This window comes from Onychomys torridus, chromosome 4 (assembly GCF_903995425.1).
Source record: "Onychomys torridus chromosome 4, mOncTor1.1, whole genome shotgun sequence".
NCBI classification, from domain to species: domain Eukaryota; kingdom Metazoa; phylum Chordata; class Mammalia; order Rodentia; family Cricetidae; genus Onychomys; species Onychomys torridus.
Genome location: NC_050446.1, coordinates 85663069 through 85679943, shown reverse-complemented (window position 1 = coordinate 85679943; position 16875 = coordinate 85663069). Strand labels below are relative to the sequence as shown.

The window sequence follows — 16875 nt, the reverse complement described above, 5'->3', positions numbered from 1 at the left end:
GCCTTGCTATAGGCCAAAGCAGCTTACTTATTAACAAATAGTAATAAAACATTTTCACAATGTACAGAAAAACACCTTGCAGCAATTTCTTCTTCTCTGGGAGATCCAAGTGTATCCCTTGATCCCTCCTTGTTACCTAGACTCTCTGGGTCTGTGGATTGTGTCATGATTATCCTTTACTTCACAGCTATATCCACTTATAAGTGAGTACATACCATGTTTCTCTTTCTGCATCTGGGTTACCTCATTCAGGATGATTTTTTTTATAGTTCCATTCATTTGTTTTTTAATTTTATTATGTCAATTTTTAAACAGCTGATTAATACTCATTGTAGAAATATATAACATTTTGTTTATTCTTTGATAGAGAATATCTAGGTTATTTCTAGATTCTGGATATTATAAAAAAAACCTGCTATGAATTTAGCAAGTGTTCTTGTGATATGATTGAGCTTCTTCAGTTGTATGCCCCAAAGTGGTATAGCTGGTTCCTGAGGTAGATCGATTCTCAATTTTGTGAGGAGCACCATTTTGTTTTCCATAGTGGCAGTCCATGTTTGTACTCCCACCAGGAATGGAGCAGCATTCCAGTTGCTAGGCAGCATGAGCTGTCATTTGCAGTATTTATCTCAGCCATTCTGAAAGATTAATAAGGAATCTGAGGTTGGGTGGTGGTTGTGCACTTTTTTAATCCCAGCACTCGGGAGGCAGAGGCAGGCAGATCTTTGTGAGTTCGAGGCCAGCCTGGTCTACAGAGCGAGATCCAGGAAAGGCATAATGCTACACAGAGAAACCCTATCTCGAAAAGACACACACACACACACACACACACACACACACACACACACACACACACACACAAAAGCAGGAATCTGAAAGGAGTTTTATTTTGCATTTCTCTGATGGTTAAGAATGTAGAGTATTTGTTTAAATGTTTCTTGGCCATTTGAGCTTCATATGTTGAGAATTCTCTGTTTTTATCTCTAACTCAGTTTTTAATTGGATTATTATTTATTTTGATGTCTAGTTTCTTGAGTTCTTTATGTATTTTGACAATCAGCCCTCTGTCAAATGTGGGCATGGTGAAGATCTTTCTCTATTCTGTAGGCTACTGTTTTGTCTATTGACAATGTCAGCCATGGCATAAAAGCTTGTCTATGAAAGTGTATTTTACTCACCAAAATTACACAGTATAAAAACCAGGATGGTCAAGCTGAAACAGGCATGGAGTGGGAGAGTAATGAAAGAGATACCATGATGTAGAGGGAGACATAATGGGGATAGGGAGAAACTGGGTGCTAGGGAAGTTCCCAGGAATCCCTGAGGATGACCTGTGCTTTGACTACTAGCAATAGTAGAGAGTGTGCATGAACTGGCTTACTGTAGTAATCAAATCGGTGAATACCCCAACTCATTATAGAGCCTTTCTCAAGTAACTGATGGAAGCAGATGCAGAGATCCACAACCAAATACCAGGCTGAGCTCTATGAGTCCAGTTGAAGAGAGAGAAGAGGGATTCTATGAGCAAGGGACATCAAAGTCATGATTGGGAAACCTATAGAGAAAACCAAATCAAACTAGTTGGAACTCATGGAATTTAGACCAACAGGTATAGAGTCTGCATGGGACTGGACTAGTCCCTCTTCATAGTGAGACAGTTGTGTAGCTTGATCTGCTTAAGAGGACCCATGACAGAATCAGAATCCATTCCTGGTCCATAAGCAGTCTTTTTGGAGCCCACTACCTATGATGGGCCATGGTTGCAGAGCCTTGAGGCAGGAGGAGGGGCTTGGACCTGCCTCTACTAAATGTACCTCACTATTGGAGGCCTTATGTTCTTGTAGAATGGAATGGGTGGTAGCTTGGGAGGGGTAGGCTGGAGGGGCAGGAGGAGGGAAGAGGGGATCTGTGATTGTATGTAAAATGTATAAATTTTTTTCTTAATTAAAAATACCATTCCTAATAAGACATGACCAACCCCCCAACAAAAAAAGAGATGGTCTGTGACTTTTAAATAAAAATACTGTGAAATGTTATGGAAAAAAAAAGTCATCCTTCTGTCAATTCACACGTGTTAACTGTGCCTGATAATTGGAGAACACATGGCCAAGAGCTGTGGGAAGGTTCCCACAGCTATTTTAGAGAGAATTATGGTAACTCACAAGAGAATTACAGACAGAAGCAGATAGTTATTCATAGGCAATGGTATTGTAAGTCTTGCTTATTGAGATTCCTCCATCACATAGTTATTTGTCTGCTGGGTTGACCTTATGAATATCAGCTGTAATCTACTGTGTATTCTTGTGGATCTTGACAATAATCCTAGATATACTATGAAATAATCACTTTAATTCTTATTTTTATTGACATCATTGCAGAACTGAGGTTTTTTTATCATTGCCTTGTTCCTATACATTTCTACCTATGACTTTTTGGCATCTATTATAGGGTGTCCTTTTTCACTATCACAGAAGTTCTATTTCATCAAATTATGAAAATTATGCCATATTTTCAGTGAAACAACCTTAATTTTATATATCTGGATCAGGTATTATTTTTTCTAAGCTAAGTATATGCATTTTATATATTTACATTCAGATAGTTGTTAAATAATTACCTTAGATTTCCACTCTTAATTTTTTGTTTTCCATGTCATATTTTCTTTCTTTCTTTCTTTCTTTCTTTTTTGAGACCAGGTTTCTCTGTGTAGCTTTGTGCCTTTCCTGGAACTTGCTTTGGAGACCAGGATGGACTTGAACTCAAAGAGATCTGCCTGCCTCTGCCTCCAAAGTGCTGGGATTAAAGGCTTGTGCCACCACTGCCTGGCTGTCATATTTTCTTAACTGACATGTGTGAATGATGTCAATATCTCCTTTTTTCTCCTATTTAATTCATTTTATTTGATACTTATACATCTGTCCATCTAAAAATACAGGTTGTCAATATGACTTTGTTAACTAATCCTTGGATTCATCTATCAACTTTTTGAAATTTAAAGTATATTGTATAAAATTTTGATAAAACAAAATACTATTAAAAGTCTATTACTACACTGATCATAGGAAATGAATAATATGTATGAATTAATACATTTTCTAATTGATTTCTAGATTAATAATATTAAAGAAGAGGAAATATTGAAAAATCATTTCTTCAAGTTGTCTTAAATGGAATTTTTAAGTTGTCAGCTTCTGATTACAAGTGATATAATAAAAACAAAAGGTAAAGAAAAGACTCTTGGAGCTATGTTTTAGTAGTATTTCATCAAGTAGACAAGAATCTACATCCTGGGATGCTGTTTGAAAATATCAAAATTTCTGTTATTAATTGCCAAACCACACATCTCCCTCACAAATTCAGACAAAGGAGGGATATTATATGTAACAAGTTAATTTAGCCAAATGTGAAAGTCTATAACAATCATATATGAAAAATGACAACAGGAACATACATGATGTAAACATTCTCGTAACATCTATATTTTTTAATATATTTGATGTCTTGAATAAAACAAAATATCATACAACACTAATATAGATATCCCAGAGTTATGAAACTATCAATGCCCAGAGGTCTAATCCATGGATTAACAGCAAAATTTCTGAAAAGTACATGGTATGTGATGGAATAATAGAAAATGTACTACATGAAATTTGGGGAAATAAATAATGAGTGGTTAACCAAAATTCAGGATGTATGCCTAGTTTAGAATGTGCCACAACCTTGTAATAGTTTTAAAATGATAATTCTATCAAAATAGAATGGAAGCTACAAGCAGTATATTTTTCATGACATTTCAGATTTTCATATGCCAGGAAACTTCATGTATCAAAAGTCCCTTTACCCACTGATTCATCTCACCAGTAAAAGGAAGTAGGAATTAAATGAAATTTAATTCACCTATGTTTCTAAGAACTAAGAAACTCTATTCCTATAATTTATTATAAGATTGATGTAATTTTTTCCATAAAATATTTAGTTCTTCATATCTTTGCAACAAGTACCATGAAGCACAATTTTTATCCACCACCTCCTTTAGCTATAAACACTTCCAAAGCCATTACATTTTGTTTCAGGTTTCATATTACAAGCAAAAGATGAAGACATACCCTCTACAGTGTGCAGTGGGGTCCATACCCCAGGTGTGCTGGCTTAGAGTATTCAGCAAGAAGACTAGTTGCAAGACTGGGAGAAAGGGTGTAGGACTGGAGGGCTTATGTCTGCTTCAGGATGCAGATCACAGAAGTAAAATATTTTGTATTTAGACATGGACTATCTATGGATACACTGAAAAGACTTCAGTCTGGAGTGTAGTTAGAGTTTTCCTGCCTGGACCAGTCAGGACAAATCTCTCTCACCCACCAGTCCCACAGTCTCTCAGACCCAACCAAGAAAGCACACAGAAACTTACATTGTTTAGAAACTGTATGGCCGTGGCAGGCTTCTTGTTATCTGCTTCTTCTATCTTAAATTAACCCATTTCTGTTAGTCTATACTTTGCCACACAGCTTGTAGCTTACCAGTGTCTTTACATGTTGCTTTTCATTGCGGCAGCTGGCGGTGTCTCCCTCCAACCTTCTACTTCCCAGAATTATCTTCTCTCTTGTCCCGCCTATACTTCCTGCCTGGCCACTGGCCAATCAAAACTTTATTTACACAGAGCGATATCCACAGCACTGGAGTTACTTGGGACCCTTTTATTTTCTGAAAATTATCTTCATTTTGTTACTCTGTTATTAACATAACACATGGCTGCCTTCCTGCATAAGAAGAGGGTACTTCTTAAAGTAAAATAAAATTTATGACGCATAAGAGATTGTATTTGTTTTCATCTGATTTAGAACTAGGCTTTCTAATGCCCAGAACTGGAATATATAAATATGTGCAAGCAGCTAATATACAATATACATAGTTAACACAAATCCTTCAAATTTCAGTCTGATTGTTCAGTTACTTTTCTATTGCTATGACAACACATCATGATGAAAGCAGCTTATAAAAGAAAGCTATGGTTCTCTGGGTGGGATGAGGAATGATAAGAGAAACTAGAGGGTACAGAGACACCACAAGAAAACCACCTACAGAATCATGTGACTGAAACTCAAGTGGGCTCTGGGAGATCAGGGGGCCTATAGCAGTCTGACTTAGATCTTCTACATATATGTTATGGCTGAGTAGCTAGGGAGTCCTAAAGTGGAAGTGGGGGTTGTATCTGACTCATTTGTCTGTTTGTGGGACCCTTTTCTTCCTACAGGGCTTGCCTTGTCCAGCTTTGTATGATGGTATATGTCTGATATTCTTGCAGCCTATTATACTATGCTTAATTATGTGCCTGGGGTGCATGTTCTTTTCTGAGAGGAGATAGAGGGGATGGATGTGGGGTAAAGAGGAGGTATGAAGAGATACTGGGGGAAGGGAAGGTGGGGAAATTGCAGTCAGCATGTAGTATCTGTGAGAAGCATGAAAAACAACAACAATAAAAGAAAAAATCATCTTGAGGGAGTTGATTTTCTTCCTCTAACTTGTAGATTTTGTGCATTGAATTGGGGTCATTAAATTTAGCAGCAAGCTCCTTTACCTGATAAGTTGTTCCACTGGTCTCCACAGTACTTCTTCCTGATGCACCAATTGTATAGAAGCAATTTCACTGAATTGCTAAAATTTAATCAAAATCATCTTCTTAGAAATCACATGGGCAATAAGAACTCATTTTCCATTCTAATTATAGTTTATCAAGAAGTCCTCATGGTGTTCTATTTTTATAGTATGCCTGTGGGCAGGTGAAAGTAACTTGTGTGTAGGTTTGAAATCAGTGTTACTTTATAAGTGAGGAAGATTGGCAGAGTAAATACATGCAAGATCTCTGCATGCTGAAAAGCGTTATGAAATGCAATCTAGCAGACCTAGTACAGTCAATGCAGTCATGATTCCAAGGCTGCCTACTGTGGGCCCCACATAGATAACTGTCAGTAGTCATTCATAGATCTTTGTGTGATGTATGCTATGCTCATCTCCTTACTGAACTGTGATCTCTTGATGATTCAGACATTTTCTTCTGTTGTAAACCACTGAAGAGCTCACCATTCCCCAGCGACGATTCCAAACCAATGACACAGAGTTGACTCTTGTAATCCAAGTAGGCAACAGAGTAAAAACAAAACATAACAAAACTAAACTAAACAAAAAACATAAATGTAGAAAGGGACAAGTGTGTATGTGGCCGGGGAAGTGGGAAAGAGGAGTGGGAGGGAAATAAAGGTCAGGGACATTAGTCAGATGTAATCAGCTTATTGCAGATAGTGTCAAAGTACAAATTTCAGAAGGAAATTGGTGATTTTAATTTTAGATGTGAAATCTGAGATAATATTTTAGGAGAAAGATGTCAAAATTTCCTAATGTATTTTCCATATGCTCAAGGTGTGCAGTGAGCCTTGCTTATATCTAATTTGATTTCAGGAAAACACAATGCAGGTATCTGTAAGTTTTTATTAGTTTATGTTATAAGAACATCTTTAATTTATTAGAAAATACATACAGAGTGATTGCAACCATAGTTCATGAAATATTAGGACAGGTTATTCAAGAAATTATGACATATATGTTTTTAGGAATATACTAAATATCAAACTATTGTAAATGTGTATACATAAAGTTTTATCCAGCAAATGGCTTACATTACTAAATGGTAACTAACATGAACTGTCTTTCTCTATATATGTAAATATATGTATATCCATATATCTATCATATATGTAATATTTTCAAAAGCATAAAATTTTTACCACATTGTCCTACTTTCATAATATAAAGTAAAATTAAGGTCATAAAATAAATTGTGGACTGAGGGAAGTTTATTCTTATATTATGAAAACTGCCATTTCAGTTATAGAGTGAAAAAAGGGAAAAATGATTTCACTTGCATAGGAACAAATTTGTAAATGACACAGAATATGTCAACATGAGGCAAATAGGATTATGATTTGATTTGTAAGTCATTTTGTTCTGAAAGAGAATGTAGACCACGAAAATATCTTCAGTAACTACTGTGGTGAGTTGGGATTGAAATATAATGATATATTTTTAAATAATAATTTTGATAAGTAATTCAATGAAAACATTGCAAATAATAATCCTGTTAAAATGACTCACACAGTGTTGTGTCCATGCCCATGTGTAATGATGAGTGATGATTATTATTTTATAACATTATTGTCATCCTCTACTCTTCAGACACAAATAGGTATATGATGCAGCTATTACTCTTTCTAAGTGGTAAAAAATATCTAAGTATTAGACTTTTAAATGCACTTTCATCATAGTTGTTTTAATAAAAATATATTCATGCAACTAATACCATGAAGAAGTGAGTCATACATGCAATCTTTTGGTCAAAATACAGTTAAAATAGTATACACACAATGAATTTTCTGATTAGGTGTCTAAAATTCATCCCCAAATTTACCTGTGATTTCTCAGCTTTTTTATGGCATTTTTAATATCCTTATTTCTCAGTGTGTAGATGGCTGGATTCAGGAGAGGTGTGATGACTGTATAAAACACAGCAAGAAACTTGTCAACCCAAGTGATGTTGACTGGCCACAGATAGATGAAAATGACAGGCCCAAAGAATAGCACAACCACTATGATGTGGGATGTACAGGTAGAGAGGGCCTTTGATGAGCCATCTTTAGAGTGAAGCTGAACAGTTAATAGAATGTAAGTGTAAGATATCAGCAAGAGAATGAAACAGGTTGTTGCTAAAACACCACTGTCAGCATTCACCACGATTCCCAGGGTTTCAGTGTCCGTGCAGGCTAATTTAATCACCAAAGGAATATCACAGAAAAAGCTGTCCATTACTCTAGGTCCACAGAAAGGTAGTTCCAAAATCAGGATTAGTTGACTCATGGCATGCACAAATCCAATGATCCATGATATCAAAACAAGCCAGATGCACTTCTGTCTGTCCATGATGGTGGTGTAGTGTAGTGGCCTGCAGATGGCCACATATCGGTCATAAGCCATTGTTACAAGAAGTACCATCTCACCCCCTCCAAAGAAATGCACACAGAGGATCTGGCTCATGCAGCCCCCAAAGGAAATGGTTTTATTATCTTTTATGAGGTCTGTTGTCAGTTTGGGGGTAGTAACTGAGGAAAGACAGAAGTCAATAAATGAGAGATTTGCTAACAGAAAGTACATGGGAGAATGGAGATGATGATCAGTGATGATTAATATCACAACAAAGAGGTTGCCTACCACAGTCATCAGGTAGAGGCTTGCAAATGGCAGCAGGAGAAAGATCTGTATTTCTCTTGAGGTAGAAAGTCCCTGAAAAATAAACTCAGATACCACAGACTGGTTTGCTTCTTCCATTTAGTACACTGTGCTTCAATGGGTTGAGAGAGACAGAGCCTAACTAAGAATTCCTGAAATATAAACAATAACTTAATGTCTAGAGTCAAGTAAGTAGAAAAATATTTAAATTGAAATCTTGGCATTATATCCAACTCAAATTTTCAATAAATCTTTCTTGCATTGTGTATAATCAGGAACGGATTCTAAATGAAGAATAATGGGTCAAAATCCTTGCATATCCAAAAGATAATATTTATAGGTATGGATATAAGTATATTGTTTATTAATATCAGTATCACATATTTTATTTGAACTTTCTAAGCTTTAATCTGCTCTTTCTGAATGGAATCAGAACTAATGAATGTAGAGATAAAGCTACAGCCCATTTACTTGACCATCATAATTCCAAAATGACTATCTATTGACATGTTTCAAACATAAACAGAAAATTCCCATTCACAAATCTACCATTAACTATGCACTTACAGAATGAAACCGAGTTTACTACAAAATGTGAGAAAAAATGCTCATCAAATAAGTTATGAAACCAGCTGCCTAAGACATATTGCCAATATTCCTTGATTTCTGAGTTATTCATTAGAGTGTATCTGTGAACAATCATATATTCATAGGCCAGAAGAATGTTATTTATTGTCCTATATTTACTGGCTTTCATTTCTACATGGTAAGATTTTTATGCTATTCTGAATAATTGATAAGTGAAAGAAAATTTCCCTGCCTCTCTACCTTTTTGTCTCCTTCCTTCTTTCCTTTTATAAAATGTCATTTTCATATAACTTATATTGAATTGAAGAATTTGTAGCAAACTATTATTATTTAAACCTCTAGCATCCTCATCTCCTTCCCATTCTTTTTACCTGATTCTCTACTGTATTGTCTGTAGAAAATAAATATTTTAAAAGTTCTAAGATAATAAGCTAATTTTAGAGGAAAGAAAGTGGTCTTTAGGTCTGCTTTTTCAACAGAAAGTCTTGTAACTTGTCATGTTATATAAAAAGTTTATATGAACATATAAAACTACTTAGAATTTCCAGAAGTCTCAAATGATTTATGGATAGGTAAACTTATATGATGTTTTGGAAAACAGAACAATGAAAAATGCATATGTACCATTCTCTGAAAATTCATAGTGATAAAACTGCTTCTAATGCAGAAAAATCTTTAAATCATTATTTGTGATGAAATATGACAGTACAACAATCACTTTGGGATGTACTTACACTACAGGAATTATTTCATCAACTAGGTCTTACCAAGTTGTTGATATTCCCTCTAAATGCTGCTTGAATCTGAAACTGTGCCACATTGTAATAATGTGATTTCTGCTGTGATGAATGTTGGCAAGAATTTCATCTCAGTGTGGCTTATATACACAAAGTCATGTCTGCTTTGGAAACTTACCTGTTCTGTGCATTAAATGGGCCCAAGTCCTTGGGGATCCTGAATTGGAGACATCTTGTAGCAATTCCCCATTTTCAATAGTTTCATGTTAAGATTGTAAAATGCAAGAAAAAAGTTTAAACAAAATATAAAATATGTTGCCTTAGGTGTGGAAAAACAGAACTGTTGTATAAAGCTGATATATATATATATATCACCTAAAAATGATGAAAGATTTAACAAAACTTAAAAATAAAACTAATCTATTTATCAAGGAATGTTCATTCGCACGTTCTTTGATATTTTTTTTAACAGCAGATATTATTTACTGAAGTGCTGAGGGACAGATGAACTAATAGAGAAAGTTATATGTCTGTGTCATAAATATATATGGTGTGTACATACATGCATGTTCATGTGCACACACATACAGACATATATTACTATGAATTGTTATTAATATTGCAATATTGTGTTAATAACACAATGCTGTTATTTGTGGCAATATGGATGAATGTTAAGGACATTCTGTCATAGAAGAATAAATGTTGTATAGTTTCTACATAAGTGAGGAATTTAAAACAAGCAGAACCTAAGAAGCAGAGAATACAATAGTGGTTTTTAGAGCTAGAGTAGAAAGAAAAAAAGGAGGCATTTAGTAAGCATATAATTATTTTACATGAATTAAGTTCTAGACATCTGTTTCACAGCATAGTGGCAATGGCTTATTAAGGCCTCACTATAGAGGAGATCTATAGAGGGATGGGTAGAGGGTTGAAGGACTAAAGCAGTTTCCACTCAAGCATGAAGAATTCACATTACAGAATATACGTTAACTGGCAACATTTCTGTGGTGAAATGGGAGTTGAGAACAAGGTAATCTTGAGTAGCTAGGGCCAGATATAGCAGGATACACAGTGGTCAAGGGTTAGAGACCCTGACTCAAACAAGTTGGAAGGAAATGAGTGATAACCAATGTTTTCCTCTGTGTTTTTTTTTTTTTTTTTTTTTTTTTTTTTTACCCATGTGCAGCATGAAATGTACTTTCTCTCTCTCTCTTAAAATTGAAAAAAAAAGTAAATAGAAAATGGGAACTCAGGGAAAAAAGCTGGAATTGTAGATGTGGAGCTATACCATTGTATACATTAAATGCATGGTTATTGAATATCAGTTTTACTGAACTGTTATGTTATGTTTAGCAAAGCTGTTAAATATAAAATTTGTTATAATGGTTTGTATTGAAGAATTGATGCCATTCTCCTAGATTTATACCTTTCACATTATAAAATTATATACCTAGATGTTATAACTGTCTCAGCAGAAGTTATTTGTTATGTACATATGGAAGTGGCAGCCAGATCAATATTGGCACACTGCCATTTTCCTTATGACTGAAGAGCTTATATCAACTTTTTCTTCCTTTTATTCAAAAGAACATTGGGGGTCACATCATGCTTACTGTGTCCTTTAGTTGAGTTCAGATGTGGAAGCCCACACAGGTTTCCTAGTGAGATCTGATCTTGCTTTTTTAGAGGATTGATAGACCACATATGTGGCTTTCAGGTGATTGGAAGGGTCTTCACTTGGCTGTGCTAGTGGGAGATCTTTTCCTCCAACTCTTGGCATTCCTATAAAAGGCCCTTTAGAAGATATAGGAGGGTCCAGTGGATATTGATCTAGGCCTTCTCAAGGATATCTTGTGTTTCTATCTGTTTCTCTCCCACTCTATTTTTCTACCTGATATCCCTTATCCCACATTCCTCAAGAGTACCCTGGGGAAAAAGTGGTGGCAGGTTCTGCCAAAGGTGGTGCCAGGAACAGGGACAGTGGACTTGGTGAAGGGAGAGAGGGGGCATCACTGGTGAAAGGGGGCATATCTAACAATATTAAAAATAAAGACAATGGTATTTTATTCTCAGGAGTAAAAGTGAAGTGGTTGAAAGAAATCCCAAAGTGAAAAATGAGGCTGCAGCAAATCTCTCTCTATCTCTTAATAGCTATCTACAAAAAATAAGGAAACTATAAAAGGTAGGATATAGGAATGTAGTGTAAGGTAGAATGTAGAAATATTGGATAAGAAGAAATTTTCAGTTCAATTTTCTTAATGTTGAAATGGGGCACAAAAAATAGTAAGCAATTCTTCAGAGTCATTTGTAGGAAAATTGAAAAATAGAGGGATTAAGGTAGAATTACAACAAGTGTGGAGAGTTTTGGAATTTATATAGAAACTGTGTCCTTGGTTCTATGATTATAGGACTCTGAACATATAATATTGGAAGGGAATAGGAGCAGAAATGAAAAAAAAAATACTATGAGGAAAACAGGCCATAAAAGATTCCTGTAGAAGCTTTTGGCTTGTGGACATTAATTTGCAGTTTAGAATCAAGCCCTCAGACACAGAGGGGAATTTTCCCTGAGGTGGATATAAATGAAACAAAGTCTGTACTCAGCCTGCAGACACTATTACAATGCCATACAATCAAAGTCAGTTTCCATTTGACCATGAAGCTGATTTAACGGAACAGAAGTCTTGGGATGAGAGTAAAAAGGAACTGGAGGGGTTAATAAACTCAGTAATTTTTCTCTAAAAAACTGAAAGCTTTTCAGGTCTTTTCTTCTCAGATTTTTTTCTCTTTCTCAAAAGGTAAAAATTAAATTCACATGGAAGAAATATCTATCAGAATGGGAGAGTCACTCATAACTGCCCTAGCATAGATAAAAAATCATGTGTACCATTCCAAATCTTTGCTGACAGTGTTTTGTCTCCACTTGTAACCAGCAATCAGGAAGCAATTAGTGGAGGGCCAGGGAGCAAGTACCTCCAAGTTTGAATGCATTCAGGGATAAAGGGGTCCCTGCAGTTGCCAAGCACTTTCCTCTAGGGTGGAGCTGTGGCAGAAGCAGTGCAGGAACCACCCACCTTCCCAGGAGCCATAACACAGCAGATGGGGCTAAGCAGCATCCACAGCTATGAAAGAAGCTATTTGAAAAAGCTTTTTTTTAATATCATGGGACAAGATCTTTCTAAAAATGCTCTTTTTGTGAGTACTCTCATTTCTTTTCACTGACCTACTGAGGTGGGTGAGTAAAGTTGCTCTGGCAACAAGTGTCTGTCTGAGTGCTTGCCAATGGGTGCAACCCACTCTGGGGACAGTGTCAGGTAAAGAATCTGATTAGAGAGGTACACTTGTCAAACAATAATGCAGGCATCCTAATGCAAGTTTACGGGAGACAAAAACCTCCCATGGTAAAAGCAGAAGCTTGGTTTTGACTTCAGCATGAATACAGACCTTGTGAATTGAAGTTTTCTTTCAAACCCAGAAAGGCAGCTTGGGAAATGTAGCTCATAAAAGCAAGGAGGACTAGGCAGGCAGGCCTGGAGAAAATGAAGATAGAATGAGATAAAAGCTTTCAAATGCTCCCAATAATACAGCAGCAAAACGTTCAAGGGAAATATTGTCAGTATAATGCCCCCCAAAACCCCAAATGCCATTTTCCTGTGTGTCTTGTTAGCTTGCCTCCCAAGAAAGGGAAACAAGCAAACAACCTGACTGTCAGGTGGGAATTTTTTGCTATGGAAAAGTGAGATGGCAGATTGAGCATAAACAGATATTCCTTATAATTCTCAAGGACAAAGCATAGTGGAAAGAGCTCATAGAAATCTTCAAAAGCAGCTTTAAAAATTAAGAAGAGTGAATTTTACCCTCAGTTGTCAAATAAAGCTTAGAATGATATAAACTCTGAACTTTAGAAGTGATTTGCTTACTTTCTGTCTTGTGAGAAGAAAATGTAATAATAGTTCAGTTAAGAAATCTCTTCTAGATGTTTGCTAAAGTAGTCCCATAGTGTTTGCTTTTGAATGCAAGTTAGTTCTGTTTAGAGATTTTTTTTCTAGATGTATGCTAAAGTTTGCAAAATATTTCTATAGAGTTTCCTTTTGAATGTAAGTTTGTAAAAAGTATAAATATGTATAAGGATATTTATGCTACTTGTAAATATGTTGAATGTAAAAAGTGTAAATGTTGAATGTAGGTATGTAAAAAGCATAAATGTTGAATGTAAGTTTGTAAAAAGTATATAGTGATGTTCATACTAAAATTGTTTTTATTACTCTTTACCTTGAGGTATATTGAAACACTTTTTATGTTAGCTTAAAATAAAATTTTATGGTCTCACTGCCCCTCTGGAAAACTTAAGCAAAGGTGCCATAATTAGGGATGCTTTTCTGTCTTCTTCCTAAAAGTTTCCACTCCTCATCTGTTTCTGTTCACAAAGAGGTAGGCCTCTCACAAAGGGGTAGGCCTCTGACAATCTTGTTAGTTTGTACAGAAATTCTACTGCTGTGGTAGGAACACATGCATATATGAGATACTTAAGCAGCTAAAAGTGTCTTTATAATAAGTATGGGTTTTTGTTTACTTGAGTGGATACTTTGAATTGTTTTGAAATGACTATTTTCTCCTGGGAATCAGAAGAGTCTCTGGAAAATTTTATTGTACATCTGTTAGGAGAGAGTTTTGATTTAGAAAAGGGCTTGGTGAAGCTAAGACTTCTTTAGTCACCTTAGATGCATTCCAAAAAGGCTATTCCATCTTTATTTTTTCTCTACTTCTTTACTGGGATGTGTGGCAGCTATTGAGATCACTGTAGATGTTTGCAAGCTCTTAGTAGAGACCTGGGTCAGAGCTGAGTTAAACTCTGTACCTGCTCCTGCCAGAGGCTGGTAGCCAAAGGTGGGCAACTTTCTTCTTAATAGCTTCCAACATAAGTCAGAGTATGCTTGAAGGAAAATGTATCTATGATGGGTAAGGGAGATTATTCAAGAAGGACATCCTAAGACAGGCACAATCTATCTGAGGGGACTGGGGAACCCTTTATTGTATCAAGAAGGGGGTGTTGTGGAGGCCCACAAAAGTTACCTAGTGAGACCTGAGCTTGCTTACCCAGCAGGGATGCATTAGAGTATTACTTGACCATATGTGTGGTTACCAGGTGACTGGAAAGTTCTGCACTTGGCTGAGCTATGGAGAGGTCTTTTCCTCCACCTCTTGGCATTCCTGTAAAAAGCCCTTTAAAAAATAGAAGAGTGGCCAGTGGATATTGATCCAGGCCCTCCTGAGGCTATCCTGTGTTTCTGTTTCTCTCCCTTCTATCCTTCTACCTGATGTCTCTTATCTCCTCAAGAGTACCCTGCTGTAAATGTGGAAGCTGGTCTCCTACATTCAGAAATTCAAGTTTAATGGAAAAGTATACTCTTGTTCTTTCTCTAAGTGATTAGAGAACACTTTCTAATATACATTATATAAATAACCCATTAATACAGGTGAATACAACAAAGAGCCCAATAGTACTGAAAAGTGTTATGACAATATATATCATATATGCTGACTAATATGGGACAGTGAGATGTCTAAGCAGGTACCTTCACTTGTTGCCAAATCAGATAACATGAGGTAAGTTACTAGGTTTAACTGTGTCCCATATGTGAAAGGGAGAAAAATGACTCTATCAAGTTGTCTTCTAGTCTCCACACACGTGATGTTGCATGAATGCATGTAAACATAGACACATACCTACATTCATGTGCATATGCACACACATAAATGTAATAATTTTTGAAAAATAAAAAATCCATTTTGTCTGTAGTTTTACAGCTGTACATACACACTTAGACAACTGTCATGACATCTGAAGAAGTCAATGGAGCCATTTGTTTCCTTCAGACTCTCTTTTGGTACTGTATAATCAACCACACCACACCTATGACTCGGGGGAAAAAATCTTATCTTAGTTTTGCTTTTATTTTTAAACCCATTTATTGTATATGTTTAAGGTCAACACTATTACATTTTTTTTTTTAGACAGGGTCTCTCTGTGTAGCTTTGCACCTTTCCCTGGATCTCACTTTGTAGCCCAGGCTGGCCTCAAACTCACAGAGATCCACCTCGTCCTGCCTCCCGAGTGCTGGGATTAAAGGCGTGTGCCATTACTGCTTGGATCCACTATTACACTTTGATATACATACATATTGTAAAATTACATACCATTGCTTTATGTAGACACTGCATGAGCACTGAAAACATCTAAAAATCTCTTTGACTTAACATCATTAAATACCAATGTACTAGCTGTAGTTTTAATTCTGTACATTAATTTCCTACAATTATTAGCAACATACAACTGTGAACTTATATATCTTCTATTTTTCCTGATCTCCTATTGATAACCACAGTTCTACTATTTCCTTGTTTATTCAACTTTTTAAATCTTTGCATATAAGTAAGAGCACACCTTATATTTTTTCTTTGTGTCTGGTATTTAATTTAGCATAATGCCCTCCACATTCACCAATGGCATTATATCACTCTTTTAAAAGCCTTCACAGAATGGCATAGAACTTATTCCATATACACAATGTGCTCCACATGTTTGTTTTATATGTAATGGTAGTATTTCATCCATAACATGTGTATTACATGTATTGCTTTTACCTAGTAATTATTTAAAAATTATTGACACAGGAACTTCCATTACATGTTTCTCAAAGTTAATTAAACGTTCTAGCACAAGGTTTCTTGAAACACATGGTCTTCTTTCTTAAATCTTCCATAACTATCAATAGTTACTTTAAAAGTTTGTATTTGTGTGGCACATATACACAATGGAGTACTACTCAGCAGAGAAAACCAATGACATCATAAAATTTTCAGCCAAATGGATGGAACTAGAAAAGCTCATCCTGAGTGAGATAACTCAGACTCAGAAGGACAAACATGGTATGTACCCACTCATAAGTGGATACTAGATGTAAAGCAAAGGATAACCAGACAACAAACAACTCACAACTCCATGGAAGATAGGTAACAAGAGAGACCCAAAGAAGGATGCATGGATCACTTTGGCAAGGGGAAATAGATGTGATCTCCATGAGTAAACTGGTGGTGTGGGGTAGGCAATGGAGGGTAGGGGATGGGGGATGAGAACATAAGGGAATGAGATGGTTGAGCTGGATCAGGGATGGAGTGGGAAAGCAATGAAAGACATACCATGAAAGAAGGAAACATCATGGGGATAGAGAAAAACCCAGTGCTAAGGAAGTTGCCAGGAATCCCCAAG

General features: G+C 36.0%; 1 protein-coding gene across 1 annotated transcript; it reads right to left on the bottom strand.

The window, feature by feature from the left end:
- Positions 1 to 7458: 7458 nt before the first annotated feature.
- LOC118582862 (olfactory receptor 4K3-like) lies at positions 7459 to 8376 on the bottom strand. The gene has a single exon (XM_036185990.1). The coding sequence runs from the start codon at positions 8374 to 8376 to the stop codon at positions 7459 to 7461; it is 918 nt and encodes a 305-aa protein (XP_036041883.1).
- Positions 8377 to 16875: the final 8499 nt, after the last annotated feature.

Bases quoted from the DNA above. Each gene is read 5' to 3' on its own strand.
- LOC118582862 (XM_036185990.1), bottom strand. From the start codon at position 8,376: ATGGAAGAAGCAAACCAGTCTGTGGTATCTGAGTTTATTTTTCAGGGA.